The following is a 14,133-nucleotide window of genomic DNA, read 5'->3' as shown; positions in this document are numbered from 1 at the left end:
AATTAAAATAGATCGTATGATTTAGTCTAATTAAAAGCGTTAAATTTAAACGTAAGAGTTTATCGCTTTCAAATTATCATTTAAGATTCGTCATTGTACAGAAAGCGTCTTATGTGTCCAGAGCGTTGTGCATCTTTTTCCAATTTACATGTATAGTCTTCTCTTGTTTTACTTGGTTATTCTCATTTTTAGTTATTTGGAAAAAGTCTCACGCTTTATTAACCCAAATGTTAGACTGCATACATCTTACCCTTCCTTGGCTTGTAATTTGCCAGAAATTTTTAGACAACGCATGGTGTATTCAACAACTCAGATTATTAATAAGTGCTTCAATCATTTTATAACTCTTTCCTATCATAATAGAAGGAATTTATTTATTTATTACTCCTAGCGAGTAATGAAAGTACACACACCACATACATAATAGGACACTGCGAATAAGAGTTAGCTCAAGTGGTAAAGCTCTCTTATTCCAACCGTGAAGTTGGGAGTTCGATTCTCACGCGCAACATGTTGCACTCACTTGAACCAAAAACAAAAACATAATGAGACACTTAACATAAATATTTTATAACACCTTCTTGTTGGAATAAAATTGCAGTAACAATGTAAAAGGGAAAAGAGATAACTGATTCGTAGTGACGTGGTAATAGAGCCACTGCCTTGAAAACTATATTTCCGGTACGACCGTGGTGGCGATCAGCAAATGACCGGTAGTACCCCAAGGATTTACACTACTGCACTTAGGCGCGCCCACTCGAGACTAAGAACATTGAAACGACAGAATTTATCTTTACCCAGAAATTATATAGAATGAGAAGAGAGGAAGAAAGTGTGTTGATGTGTAAAATCTGGAATGAAGAAGGTTCCTTTATATAGGAGAAAACAGCAGGTGAGGAGCCAAAAATTGATTCCGCATTAACATCAGTCAAACGTGATTAAGGAGCCATTAACGCAGAAGATATGGCTCTTAATTGCAGACGATTTAACAGATGCACCTGGACACTTTCCTATAAACGAACTTGGTCACATCTTCCCAAAACAAAAACACAGCTCTGGCCCGGCCCAAAAAGATAGGCACAGCCCGCCGCAGGCGATTGCCAAATCCCGAATCCCGAATCACGAATCCGGGCCGGGCCGGGCTCGGGCACGGGCACGCGCGCGTGCGAGCTGAATTAAGCACCTCGCAAAGCTTCCACAAAAGCCTCTCATGACCCACTAGTGATATGGTAAGGGGTGTGGTCATATATAAACACATGACAACAACTTCATTCTACCAATGTGGGACAAATTGGAAAAACTACAAAGGCAAAACAAGCCCCTATTTCCAACAATCCCCCACTAGGGGCGACAGAGAAAGAGAAAGAAATTCTAGGTAAAGGAAGGATTGGATACTTAGGTATCAATATCTTTCGATTTGAATTGACACTTTAGTGAGATGAGGAAACAACTTACTTACAGCGAGAGAATATCTTGCGATTTGAATTCCTAGCTGAGCTTCAGTCGATACCCCCCACAACACATATCATACCTTCAGAATTGTGATCGTTCCGCGATTTCAAAGTGCAACGCGCTCTTTTAGAGCATTGCGTTTACCTCGGTACTAACAGATGTGTTCACAAGACTTCTCATAGTCTTTATGATCAACACACCTACGTAGGTGGCTCAAGTGCTTCTCAATAACACTTCTTACATGAGCCATTAAGAACATAAGTCCAACCTTGTGTATGATTCATCAAGTGCGTCTCAAAAGCACCACCAGTCAAGGCTATGAATCATATAACGCCATAGGAATAAAAACTTTAGGCCTAGTCACTCTTGACTTAAGGACTTAAGTCTCATTCCCCTCGACGTTTCAATGACTAGTCTCCTAGTCAATCCCTTAGGAAAGGGATCAGCCAAATTGCTTTCGGACTTCACATAGTCCAAAGCGATAACTCCATTATCAAGGAGTTGTCTAACTGCAGCGTGCCTGATTCGAATGTGTCGTTTCTTAGAATTATAGACACTATTCTTAGCAAAGACACCAAGAGATGCTTGTGAATCACAATGTAAGGAGACCTGAATATTTTGTCCCCCCCACATTGGTACATCTGCCAACAGGTTTTTCAACCAATCAGCCTCTTGACCTGCCAATTCAAGAGCTATGAACTCCGACTCCATGGTAGAGCGTGCAATACAAGTCTGTTTAGAAGACTTCCACGATATAACACCTCCACCCATGGTGAAGACATAACCACTAGTAGAACAGATCTCATCGTTACCTCAAACCCAATTTGCATCACAATATCCTTCTAACACAAAGAAATTTACTATAATGCAAGCAAAAGTCAACTGTTCCTTTTAGGTATTTTAGTAAACGACGTAGAGCATTCCAATGTTCACTACTAGGGTTATGTGTGTAACGACTCGATCTACTAACCGCATAGGCAATATCCGGTCGAGTATATTCATAAGAAACATCACACTACCTAGGATTTTAGCATACTCTTCTTGGGATACACTCTTACCCAAGTTCTTACATAAGTGTACACTAGAATCGTAGGGTGTCCTAAGCAGCACAACATCAAAGCATTAAACTTTTTCAACACTTTTTCCACATAATGAGATTGACTTAAAGAAATTCCTTTAGAGTTTCGAATAACCTTAACTCCTAGGATTACATCAGCTTCTCCTAAGTCCTTCATCTCAAATTGTGATGACAAAAATTCTTTGGTTTCAATTATTACCTCTAAATTATTACCAAGTATTAACATGTCATCAACATAAAGGCATATAAGCACACAATCAGATTCTATTACTTTTGAATAAACACATGAATCAGAATTGTTTACCATAAAGCCATTACTTACCAAAGTGTTGTTAAATTTCTCATACCACTTTGTTTAGGTGCTTGTTTCAGATCAGTATAGTGATTTATTCAGTTTACACACCTTATTCTCTTGACCCTCTACCACAAACCCTTCAAGTTGCGACATATAAATCTCTTCCCTTAGCTCACCATTCAAAAAGCGCTTTTGACATCCATCGATGTATAAAAAGGTTAATGAATAGCAAAAGGCGACAAGAGTTCTAATAGTCGATATTTTGGTCACGGGTGAATAAGTATCAAAATAATCAATATCTTTCTTTTGTGTAAAACCTCTAACCACAAGTTTAGCTTTGAATCTTTCTATTGTACCGTCAGGTCTCATTTTCTTTTTGAAAATCCATTTACTCGTAATGGGTTTACTACCTTTAGGTAACACTAGTAGAAAAACCCCCTACGATGGCGGTTATAAATGACCTTTTGTGGCGGTTTTTAGAGATTTAGGGTGCGTCGTTTATCGCGGCGTCGTATAAACTTTACGGCGGTTGTAGGTGGTCGTACAACCGTCGTTATAGCTCTCCTATAGTGGCGGTTGTTATACAAAACCGCCATTATAGACTTATATAATACGACGGTTGTTAGACAAGAACCGCCACTATAACTCATTTATAGTGGCAGTTATTGTAAGAAAACCGCCACCATAGGTATTTCATTAATCACTTTGATTATCTATAGTGGCGGTTTTTAACTTACGAAACGCCACCATTGATTATCTATAGTGGCGGTTTTACTTAAGAACCGTCACTATAGCTTGTGGCGTTTCTAACTTAGAACCGTCGCCATAGATAGGTATTTTTTTTAAAAAAAAAATTGCTACCTAAATTTCAGTAGCAACCTCCCATAAATATGACAATCGAATATCGAAATGAACAAATAATACATGTACAAGAATGCAACCAACTACCCAAAAACTTTCATATCATACGGCAGAACAATAATGTCCATGTTCAAAAATTTTACATCGAAGTGTATAAATAATCATATACACATCTTATTTAATAGACTAATCAACATTTACATATTCCCTAAACATTTGGTAGCCTACACCTCTTTAACATTCTTTATCTCGTCAATTGACACTCTTACTCTTAAATCTGCAATGATAGAGTAAACAAAACCCATAGTAAGAAAATCAAACTAAGCATTATTAAATCAACGTCTAGCGTTATTACTAAAAATCAAACAATGAAAACAAGGGTACCTATATAAATATATACGAGTATAAAGCAAAACCAAGATAAAAAACTCAAAAGTTTGAATTATAGCACCACATACCACATATTTCATGTCAAAATAAAATGAAAAATGAATTCACTAGAACAACAATGAACTCAACAATCTGGAAAAAAAATGGACAAATTAGAACAATTAACCGAACAATGCTCACTTGGTAGAATTACATATTAAAACGGAAGGAAAAAGAGTAATTCAAATCCAGCCAGAACAAAAGATCCAGTCAAAATATGCAAGATTGAAGACTTCATTATGCAAAATTTTACTTGTACTCTCTCCCTTTTATCCCAGGAAAAACAATTAGAATGAACATGAGTTAGACGTATTCAATTACTCTTCCACCATACTACAGTAGTACCGCATTTGCTCGGGTAACCTAAATCGCGAATCGCTAAGAGTGAATTCTATCTTGTCGCTTACTGAAAATACATATCAACACATATTCTACAACTACTGAAAATACTAAACCCAGCAGGCTAATGGCAAGATGTGGTGGGCAATATGTTATCATTAGAATTCACAACCAAAAGGTTTAGCAAATCATCTGTAAACACCAGACACCACAAACTACTACAAAATACTAACCCTAGCAGCAAGAATAAATCTTTGTTACCATTAGCCATGGACCATGTTCGACACTTTCACAGTTCAAAGCAAGTTAGATAGAAAAAGTTCTGAAGGTCCAGGAAGTATCAAACAAATCAAGGGGGCGGGGGGGGATGCGGACATCGTTATGGAGAACCCACTGGTGGATACGAGCAGTGGCCGAGACGTTTACTTGGGGACGTTGGCTCGTTGTGTATGCATGGTCACGGTGAATTAAATATTGGTCCAACACTTTGTCCATGCAAGCTTTACGTTTTGTTTACAAAAATAATAGTAGTTTTTGTCTTATTTATTTTTGGAGTAGTGGAAGGTTGTAATTAGTGGCCTAGTTTAATTAGGGAATTACCTTAATTAGCTAGTTAATTCTAGAGTTATAGGAGACTTTTCATGTGTCTCTTTTGGGCTATTTAAAGCCTTGTTTTATTAATAAGAGGATCATCAAAGTTTTCACAAAAAAAAAACATCCCTGCAAACTTCTTGCTATTGCTGCGTGCAATTCTAGAAATTTTCGAATTATCGTCTAGACGCGACTCTGACATAATTCCTTGAGTCTCGAGTCAATAGGTCTTGGCTTGGTCTCGTAATTCGTCAAGCTATAGGTCTAGTTTGTCGAATATATCCGTTTCGTTTTTCTTTTTATCAAACACGTATCATTTGTGGTATCAGAGCTTCGGCTCTTGATTTTCCATTAAATCGAGACGATCCTAAGTTTCGGTTCATTACAAAAAAAAATATATATAAAAAAAAAAAAAAAAAAACACTCAAAACAAAAATTGATAATGGCAGGCGAACAGTTCGACGACGAATTTTATGATAAGCTACAAGACTTGTTACGTAATAGACCTACCGGAAGTCGAACCGGTGGGAAAGCGAAGCAAGACGAGTTCAAAATCTCAGAATTGCCGGAATTTACAGGAGGTACCGATCCCGAAAACTATTTGGATTGGGAACGAAAAATCGAGCGGTTCTTCGATTTCAAAGACATCACTGACGAGAAGAGATGTCGATATGCGATTTTACGATTGAGCAAAGGAGCGTCCTTATGGTTCGAGGGGTTGAAGGCCAAAAGGATACGGGCTGGAAAGGATAAAATTGCATCGTGGGAGTCCTTGAAGCGGAAACTTCGTAAACGGTATGTACCCACAACCCATAGGATTACTACTTATCGTAAAATTGCGGAGTTTAGGCAAGGGAAATTGAGTGTGGGAGAGTATATTGATGAATTCGAAAATTTATCTTTGATGGGGGAATTGGAGGAAATTGAGGAACAGAAAATGGCTAGGTTTTTACGGGGATTAAATTTTAACTTATCGAGTACTGTGGAACTGTATCCCTATGCGGATTTCGATACACTTTGTGGGCTCTGTTTAAAACTCGAGTCTCAGGGTAAATCAAAATATGGGGGAGGGTCCGGTACTGATTATGGGAAAAATAAATCATGGACTAAACCCGAGTCATCCTCGAAATATGATTCCCCTGCGTCCAGTAGTAATCCAGGGAAGGCTTCTAACACAGACCCCATTACCCCTAAAACAACTAGTGCAACCAAAGAAACCTCCCTTTCAAAGGTAAGGTGTTTCAAATGTGAGGGGTTCGGACATTATCAAAGCTCGTGTCCCAATAAACGAGTGGTGACCTTGAGGGAAGCCGTGGATTGTCGGGATGAATTGTTGGAGGAGGAAGAAAGGTTAGGGGATACATTTGTGTTCAATGAGGGCAGCGAAGAGGAGGAAGTGGAAGGGTACGAGGCCCCTATTTACGATACAGCATTGGTTCTTAGGACTCTTCAAACTAAAACCGTGGCTGTGGACTCGGATCAGCGTGATGTGTTGTTTCATACCAAGTGTCGGGTCGGGGATAAATGGTGTAGCGTAATTATTGACGGGGGTAGTTGTACCAACGTTGCTTCTAGTGAGATGGTGTCAAAATTGGGGTTGATTACTACAGCACACCCTAGACCTTACGCACTCCACTGGCTCGACGACGGAAATAGTGTTAAGGTGACTCGTCAAGTGAGGGTCGGGCTAACTATGGGTTCCTATGCGGATGAAATTCTTTGTGATGTAATTCCGATGGATGCGTGCCATATCTTATTGGGACGTCCGTGGCAATTTGATCGGGATGTGACTCATAGGGGAAGGAGCAATGAATATGAACTACGGGAGAAGGGCAAAAAAATTGTTTTGAAGCCTATGTCTCCTCAGGCAATCCGTTCCATGAGCACGAAGGCAAAACCGAAATCGAGTCATACGATGTTGGCCACTGAACGGGAAATTGATCAATCTTTGAAGCATGGAGGGTTAGTGTATTTACTTGTTGCTAACAGTGAGACCGTCGCGGGTCAGTCCTTCAAAGTCGGCAGCCCCATGGCTGATTTGTTAAAGGATTATCAGGATGTTTTTCCCGACGATTTACCACCGGGGTTGCCTCCCATACGCGGAATCGAGCACCAAATTGACTTAATTCCAGGGGCTCCGCTACCGAATAAAGCAGCTTATCGTTGCAACCCGAATGAAACAAAAGAATTGCAGAAACAAATTGATGATCTAGTAGCTCGTGGTTTCGTTCGGGAGAGTTTGAGTCCTTGCGCTGTACCAGTGTTACTTGTTCCAAAAAAGGACGGTACATGGCGTATGTGTGTCGATAGCAGAGCAGTAAATAATATAACTATAAAATATCGGTTCCCAATTCCGAGACTTGACGATATGTTGGATGAGCTCCATGGGTCGAAAGTATTCTCCAAAATCGATTTAAGGAGTGGCTATCACCAGATTAGAATGCGTGAAGGAGACGAGTGGAAAACGGCTTTTAAAACGAAGCACGGGTTGTATGAATGGACTGTTATGCCCTTCGGCCTTTCCAACGCCCCAAGTACTTTTATGAGACTCATGAATGAAGTCTTGAAACCATGCTTGGGTCAATTTGTCGTAGTCTACTTGGATGATATATTGGTGTATAGCAAAGACAGAGAGGAGCATATAAATCACTTGCGGCAAGTCTTCGATATTTTACGGACTCAGAAACTTTACGGGAAGCAAGAAAAGTGTGCATTTGAGGTTGACCAAGTAGTGTTCTTGGGGTATGTTGTCTCGGCAGAGGGAGTCTCCGTCGACCCGTCTAAAATCGAGGCAATCAAGTCATGGCCAAGTCCCAAAACGGTCAGCGAGGTTCGTTCTTTTCACGGCTTAGCTTCATTTTACCGTCGTTTCATTCGTGATTTCAGTTCCATTGTTAGTCCCATTACTAATTGCATGAAAAAGGGAGTATTTGTATGGGGTAAAGAAGCTCAAGCTGCTTTTGAGCTAATAAAAGAAAAATTATGCTCTACACCCATCTTGGCTTTACCTGATTTTTCCCAAGCTTTTGAAGTTGAGTGTGACGCTAGCGGAGTCGGGATTGGCGCGGTTTTGATACAGGGGAAGAGACCAATAGCTTACTTTTCGGAGAAATTAAATGGTGCCCGTTTGAACTATTGTACCTACGACAAAGAATTCTACGCAATTGTTCAGGCCTTACGACATTGGAGTCACTACCTTCGTCCCAACCATTTCGTGTTGCATTCCGACCATGAGTCACTCAAGTACATTAATGGTCCGCAAAAATTGAGCCCAAGGCACGCCAAGTGGGTCGAATTTCTGCAGTCGTTTCACTTCTCGGCGCGGTACAAAAATGGCAGCAATAATATAGTTGCAGATGCACTTTCACGCAGGTATGCCTTGCTTACTACTTTAGAAGTTCGGCTTCTGGGGTTCGAGACTCTTAAAGATTATTATAAAGGTGATAGGGACTTTAGTGAGTTGTTTAAAAAATGCTCCACCGGTGTGTTTGGAGAATATATGGTTCAGAATGGTTTCCTCTTCAAAGGCAATCGCCTTTGCGTCCCGAAGCATCCCATTCGAGAATTATTGGTCAGAGAAGCTCACGGTGGGGGACTAGCAGGTCATTTCGGTGTAACTAAAACCTTGGAGGTGTTACGAGAGCATTTCCATTGGCCCAAAATGTTGGGTGACGTAACAAACCTCGTTGGAAAGTGTGTAACTTGTCGAGTAGTCAAAAGTACATTCAAACCCGGTTTGTATTCTCCTTTGCCCGTTCCGATGCGTCCATGGGAGGATGTCTCCATCGATTTTATTGTAGCTCTTCCACGGACCCAAAGAGGAAAGGATGCCATAATGGTGGTCGTGGATAGGTTTTCGAAAATGGCTCATTTTGTAGCTTGTAAGTGTTGTAACAAGACCGACGATGCGAGTCATGTGGCTGATTTGTATTACCGTGAAATAGTCCGTCTTCATGGGATCCCCAAAACCATTGTGTCGGATCGTGACTCCAAGTTTCTCAGTTATTTTTGGAATACACTATGGAGGAAGGTGGGGACCAAATTGCTATTTAGTACATCGCACCACCCCCAAACGGATGGTCAGACGGAAGTGACAAATCGGACTTTGGGAGCTTTATTACGTGGGTTGGTCAGTCGTACTCAAAAGGATTGGGACCTCAAGCTTGGGCATGCTGAATTTGCATTCAACCGATCCCCAACATACGCCACTGGACGAACTCCGTTTGAAGCCGTGTATGGTGTTAATCCGTACCTGCCACTCGACTTGATTCCACTTCCCAAGGATGAGTTTGTTCATAAAGATGCAGAAGCTAAACTGAAATCTATGGCCAGGCTCCATGAGCAAATTCGCGAGCGCATCGAGGCTATCAATGCAAACTACAAAAGAAAGGCGAACAAAAACCGTAGTCCTCGGGTATTTCAGGAAGGCGACTTGGTGTGGATCAATTTACGGAAAGAGCGGTTTCCTAGTAAACGTAAGAATAAGCTTATGCCTCGGGCCGAGGGACCGTATAGAATTGTCAAGCGTATCAATGATAACGCTTATAAAGTGGAGCTTCCAGGGGACTACGGAGTTCACGCGACTTTTAATGTGGGCGATTTATCGCCTTATCTCGATGATGACGGTCTTGCCGAATTGAGGGCAATTCCTTTTGAAGGGGGAGGGGATGATGCGGACATCGTTATGGAGAACCCACTGGTGGATACGAGCAGTGGCCGAGACGTTTACTTGGGGACGTTGGCTCGTTGTGTATGCATGGTCACGGTGAATTAAATATTGGTCCAACACTTTGTCCATGCAAGCTTTACGTTTTGTTTACAAAAATAATAGTAGTTTTTGTCTTATTTATTTTTGGAGTAGTGGAAGGTTGTAATTAGTGGCCTAGTTTAATTAGGGAATTACCTTAATTAGCTAGTTAATTCTAGAGTTATAGGAGACTTTTCATGTGTCTCTTTTGGGCTATTTAAAGCCTTGTTTTATTAATAAGAGGATCATCAAAGTTTTCACAAAAAAAAAACATCCCTGCAAACTTCTTGCTATTGCTGCGTGCAATTCTAGAAATTTTCGAATTATCGTCTAGACGCGACTCTGACATAATTCCTTGAGTCTCGAGTCAATAGGTCTTGGCTTGGTCTCGTAATTCGTCAAGCTATAGGTCTAGTTTGTCGAATATATCCGTTTCGTTTTTCTTTTTATCAAACACGTATCAGGGGGGCACCGAATTGAGGCCACAAATAGACTTTGATGTAAGTCTAAAACCCCAAGACTTAGTGACATGCTGACAGAAATAAATTTATACGAAGCTACATGGGTAACCATGACTAGATAAAAGAGTAATGTTAAAAAGATTATTTCAGACACTAACCAAGTCTAGGTAGCATTGTATTAGTAGTCTCCGGATTTACTGCGATCGGCGCCTCGTACATATGCTGACCTCGTAGAGAATGCATTAACAAAGAGGAAGATGACCATCTGGGATCCAACAAAGATATAGAGATAAACAGCGAGTGTACTAGACCAGACTTGGTAGAGGAATCTTCAAGTGCATGGGAGAAAATCCTTGACACAAAACTGCATCCAGAAAACAATCAACTATCAGCTATGAACTCATACTATCAAATCATAATGAAGGAAAAATAACTACAAAACAGAGATAATATACCCGAGACTGCATACTTTAGCTGTAAGAGGTGATCCCATGTTTCGTGTAATTGCACAAAGAGTATCCGCTGCATTCGCCTGGACTTCCGAAGAGCACTGAGCAACAACAGATAATTGCCATGTTTTTTTCACATATAGACTGACATGTGGAACTGTGAAAGTGTGGAAATACTCATCATCATCAATGATATTAGGAGCCCAGTGTGAGGAGAAATGGGTCGAGAGGAAAAGGTGTGAAAGCATGCCTTCAGAGATTTTTTGAGCCCTTTATTCTCTAGTCTTTCAAGTTCATATGTTATAGAATCGTTCATATACCCCCTACATAACAACATAAGCCATAAGATGATCAGAATGACGATATTTACTAGTGTTATTAGGGGGATTGAAACATCAAATTAAATTAAAGCAATGACTAATAGAGTGGTGCTAACTGACATTTCTGCGATCAAAGAGACCAAAAGTCTCTGTATATATTGGAGATGGTTTCATAATTTCATACGTCAAACCATTAATGCCTCATATATTAAAGGCTTACAAAGACACTAAATTAATTGCATTGGCACATTACAAATGACATCAAATCACTATGAAATATTGGCATACCATCATTCATCAGTTAGCCTCATACTGTAGACACTCACTTGGGCCAGGGCCAACATTAACATTACCTCAATGCCTCAAAAGAGGGACCGCGTCTAGGCAGAGTGAGGATGGCAGATCATAGAACTGAGTTATACAATACTTGAACAAAAATAAGGTTATCCTACCAAAACATCCAGCTAGCATGAGTTTCAACTTTCAGGAGCTACGGGCTATATTGAAGGTTCTGAATACCTGAATTGTCATTTCTTTCAAAGGTTCCTGCATCATGAAAAACAAGCCGAAGAAGACCAGCAACCTTCCCTTTCGTCAAAATCTTTTTTACTTCATTTCTTATAATTTGGTGCCTATAAGTTTTCAATCACTGTTCTCTGTTACAAAGAAAAAGATAGAGATTTCCAATTAGTAAACTATACCACCAGTTGTATGGTGTAGAAGATTGATAAAGAGATGTTTGCGCATTTTTCCAGCCATGTGAATCGCTATCTATTTTCATTCTAAGGGTATTATTCATAATTCATTTATTATCTATTTCTATATTTTGGGAGCAAGTTGCTTGTGTGTGCACGTGGGTCATATTATTTTTTTTTTTTTTTAAATTTTATTGGTCTATTTCAGTCTTTGTGTGAAAGAATAGATAACAATTTGTTAGGAGTTGGGACATAGGAGTAGATATAATATCTTTATTGTAATTGTTTTTGAAAGTTAAACCGATTTACTTTAACATTTTCTACAATTGAACACTATATACTACTCCCTCCGTTCCGTTCCAGTGATATGTTTACACTTCCTTTATTTCTCCCTCACAAAATAAAGAAAGTGTAAACATTTCACTGGAACATAGGGAGTATAAAGACTCGGAGAAATATACATATAGTAAGGGAGACGAAGGAGGGTAAACCTGAAATAGAGAATTCCTTGCATAGCTGGTGTGGTCCAAACCTTTCTTCATATGAAGAACTTTTTCAAGTTCCATTTCTTTAGCATCTTTCCCTTCTCCTACGTTTGCAACGACTTGCATATTTGTCGATTGGTATCGAATTGTGTAGGAGAGATTAGTGTTAATTTTACAATAAATTACACGTGGGAGATTGCCGTTAATTTCACAAATACTACGTAATCTTATTCAATACAACATGCAAGTCGTTGCCACGTAGGGCATCATGACAAGAACCCACCTGACCACATAAGAGACCACTGAACTGTTCCTTCCAGTGGAGTACTGTGGACGGGATTAAGAATAAGTAACAAGAAGTAGAGTCATTTAAGTAAAATAATGGGAGATGAGTATTTGCAGGAAAGCCAAACCATGGAGCGTGCAAGGAAGGGGATGGAGATATAGTGGGTCGGATGGGTTTATGTGAAATGAGGAAAAATATATTTTTTACTAGGTAAAGGAATGAATAATGGAAAAATGATAATTAATTTTTTTATTTTTCTAAGAGGAAGTCAAGTGGGTAAGTGGTGACGTTGATTTAATAATTTTTAAGAGGTGGAGTAATTTTAAGAGGTGGAGTAACTAGAAGCTGGTGTTCGACTAACTAAAATCGAGCCAGCACCTATTCAAAGTTCAAAGTTCAAACCCAATAAACATCCCCTTCTATACACCCACAGGAGGAGAGCCTAACATTCCAGCAACCCAGTTTGATATGGCAGCCTTAGATGGTTCAGAAAAATTAAGAGGTTCAACAATCCTGTAAGCAGCGACTTTTGTAGTCTCCAAAGCAGTAAGGAATATAATTCTGGACGGGACTGCACCAGTAATGACAGTGGCAAATCCTCTGTACAAACCAGGTATTCCGTCAGCTTTGAGTATGGTTCTAACAGCTGAATATGTAGTTCTGTCAGCAATATCCTTAGATGCGACCTGTAGCCTAGTCTTAACAACAGAAACTAGATAAAGAGCGACTGTTATCCCTGTAAATAGCCCAGCTCCAACAACACAGAATTTAGTCTTGTCGAGCCTGCAAGCAAAGTTTAATCTCAGAAAAACGGAACGGATGGCGAGTTTGGTGTTGGAAACAAGTATTCAACAGTCATCCATCTAAAGTATTCTTCTTTTGCAATGAAAATAAGTCATCACAAATTCCATCTATCCACTTGAGCATGGATTGATAGTTAAAATTAAGGGGATAATATTGAAATTAAAATGATTAAACTCCAAACCAAAGTAAATAAAGATGATAAAAACATATAATGCTCACATTTCTTCATGAATTTGATCATATATAAGATTGAATGATTGATTTTTGAATGGAATACTTACTTGTCCCAATTAATCTCCGTCTGTCCAAATGACGCAACTCGAGTACCTCTCTGCTCCATCGCCAAAAATTATGAATCAGGGTTACGGATTTGTATCATCAATTGGATAGTCCCTATTATTAATCCAACAAAAATAGCTTACAGATTCTAAACAATTAGGGTCAATTTAAACACGAATCTAGCAATAATGAGGTGGTAACTTACCAAGGATATTGAACGAGTCTGGTTAAAGAGATGCCCAGTTCATGGTTGTCGACGAAGGCGTGAGAAGGAAATGGACGGTTGCCGGTATCAGATTTGCTATTGATGATTGAATTGAAGGGATTGAGCTTTTGGGGTGTGGAGATGAAGAGACGATGAATGAATGAATGCGCTGAACTGTGTATTAGGGAATTGTAAAGGGTTTTGCTTAAGTCGGTTGAATTAAAAACCGACACAAAAATAAATAATGGCGGTTTTTTAGTCCAAAAAATTGTCACTTACTATTAACTTTTAGCGTCATTTCTAACGTCGGTTGTTCATATAACCGCCGTAATTGACTAATGGTGGCGTTTTTTATTT

General features: G+C 39.5%; 1 protein-coding gene across 5 annotated transcripts; it reads right to left on the bottom strand.

Annotated features, from left to right (window-relative positions):
• Positions 1–3,771: 3,771 nt before the first annotated feature.
• On the bottom strand, positions 3,772–13,988 carry LOC141598733 (uncharacterized). 5 transcript variants are annotated; one of them, XM_074418477.1, is made up of 7 exons: positions 13,777–13,988; positions 13,574–13,685; positions 12,209–13,271; positions 11,542–11,678; positions 10,709–11,025; positions 10,412–10,617; positions 3,772–3,963 (listed from the first exon to the last, which is right to left on the bottom strand). In XM_074418477.1, the coding sequence occupies exons 5-7, from the start codon at positions 10,948–10,950 to the stop codon at positions 3,911–3,913; spliced, it is 501 nt and encodes a 166-aa protein (XP_074274578.1). In that variant the 5' UTR covers positions 10,951–11,025; positions 11,542–11,678; positions 12,209–13,271; positions 13,574–13,685; positions 13,777–13,988; the 3' UTR covers positions 3,772–3,910. The 5 variants fall into 4 exon arrangements, with proteins under 5 accessions (XP_074274578.1, XP_074274581.1, XP_074274582.1 ...); XM_074418481.1 differs by having other exon boundaries at positions 10,723–11,025; XM_074418478.1 differs by having other exon boundaries at positions 13,574–13,623; positions 13,777–13,963.
• Positions 13,989–14,133: the final 145 nt, after the last annotated feature.

This window comes from Silene latifolia, chromosome 9 (genome assembly GCF_048544455.1).
Source record: "Silene latifolia isolate original U9 population chromosome 9, ASM4854445v1, whole genome shotgun sequence".
NCBI lineage: Eukaryota > Viridiplantae > Streptophyta > Magnoliopsida > Caryophyllales > Caryophyllaceae > Silene > Silene latifolia.
The sequence above is the reverse complement of the archived record's forward strand: the minus strand, read 5'-3'. Positions and strand labels throughout refer to the sequence as shown.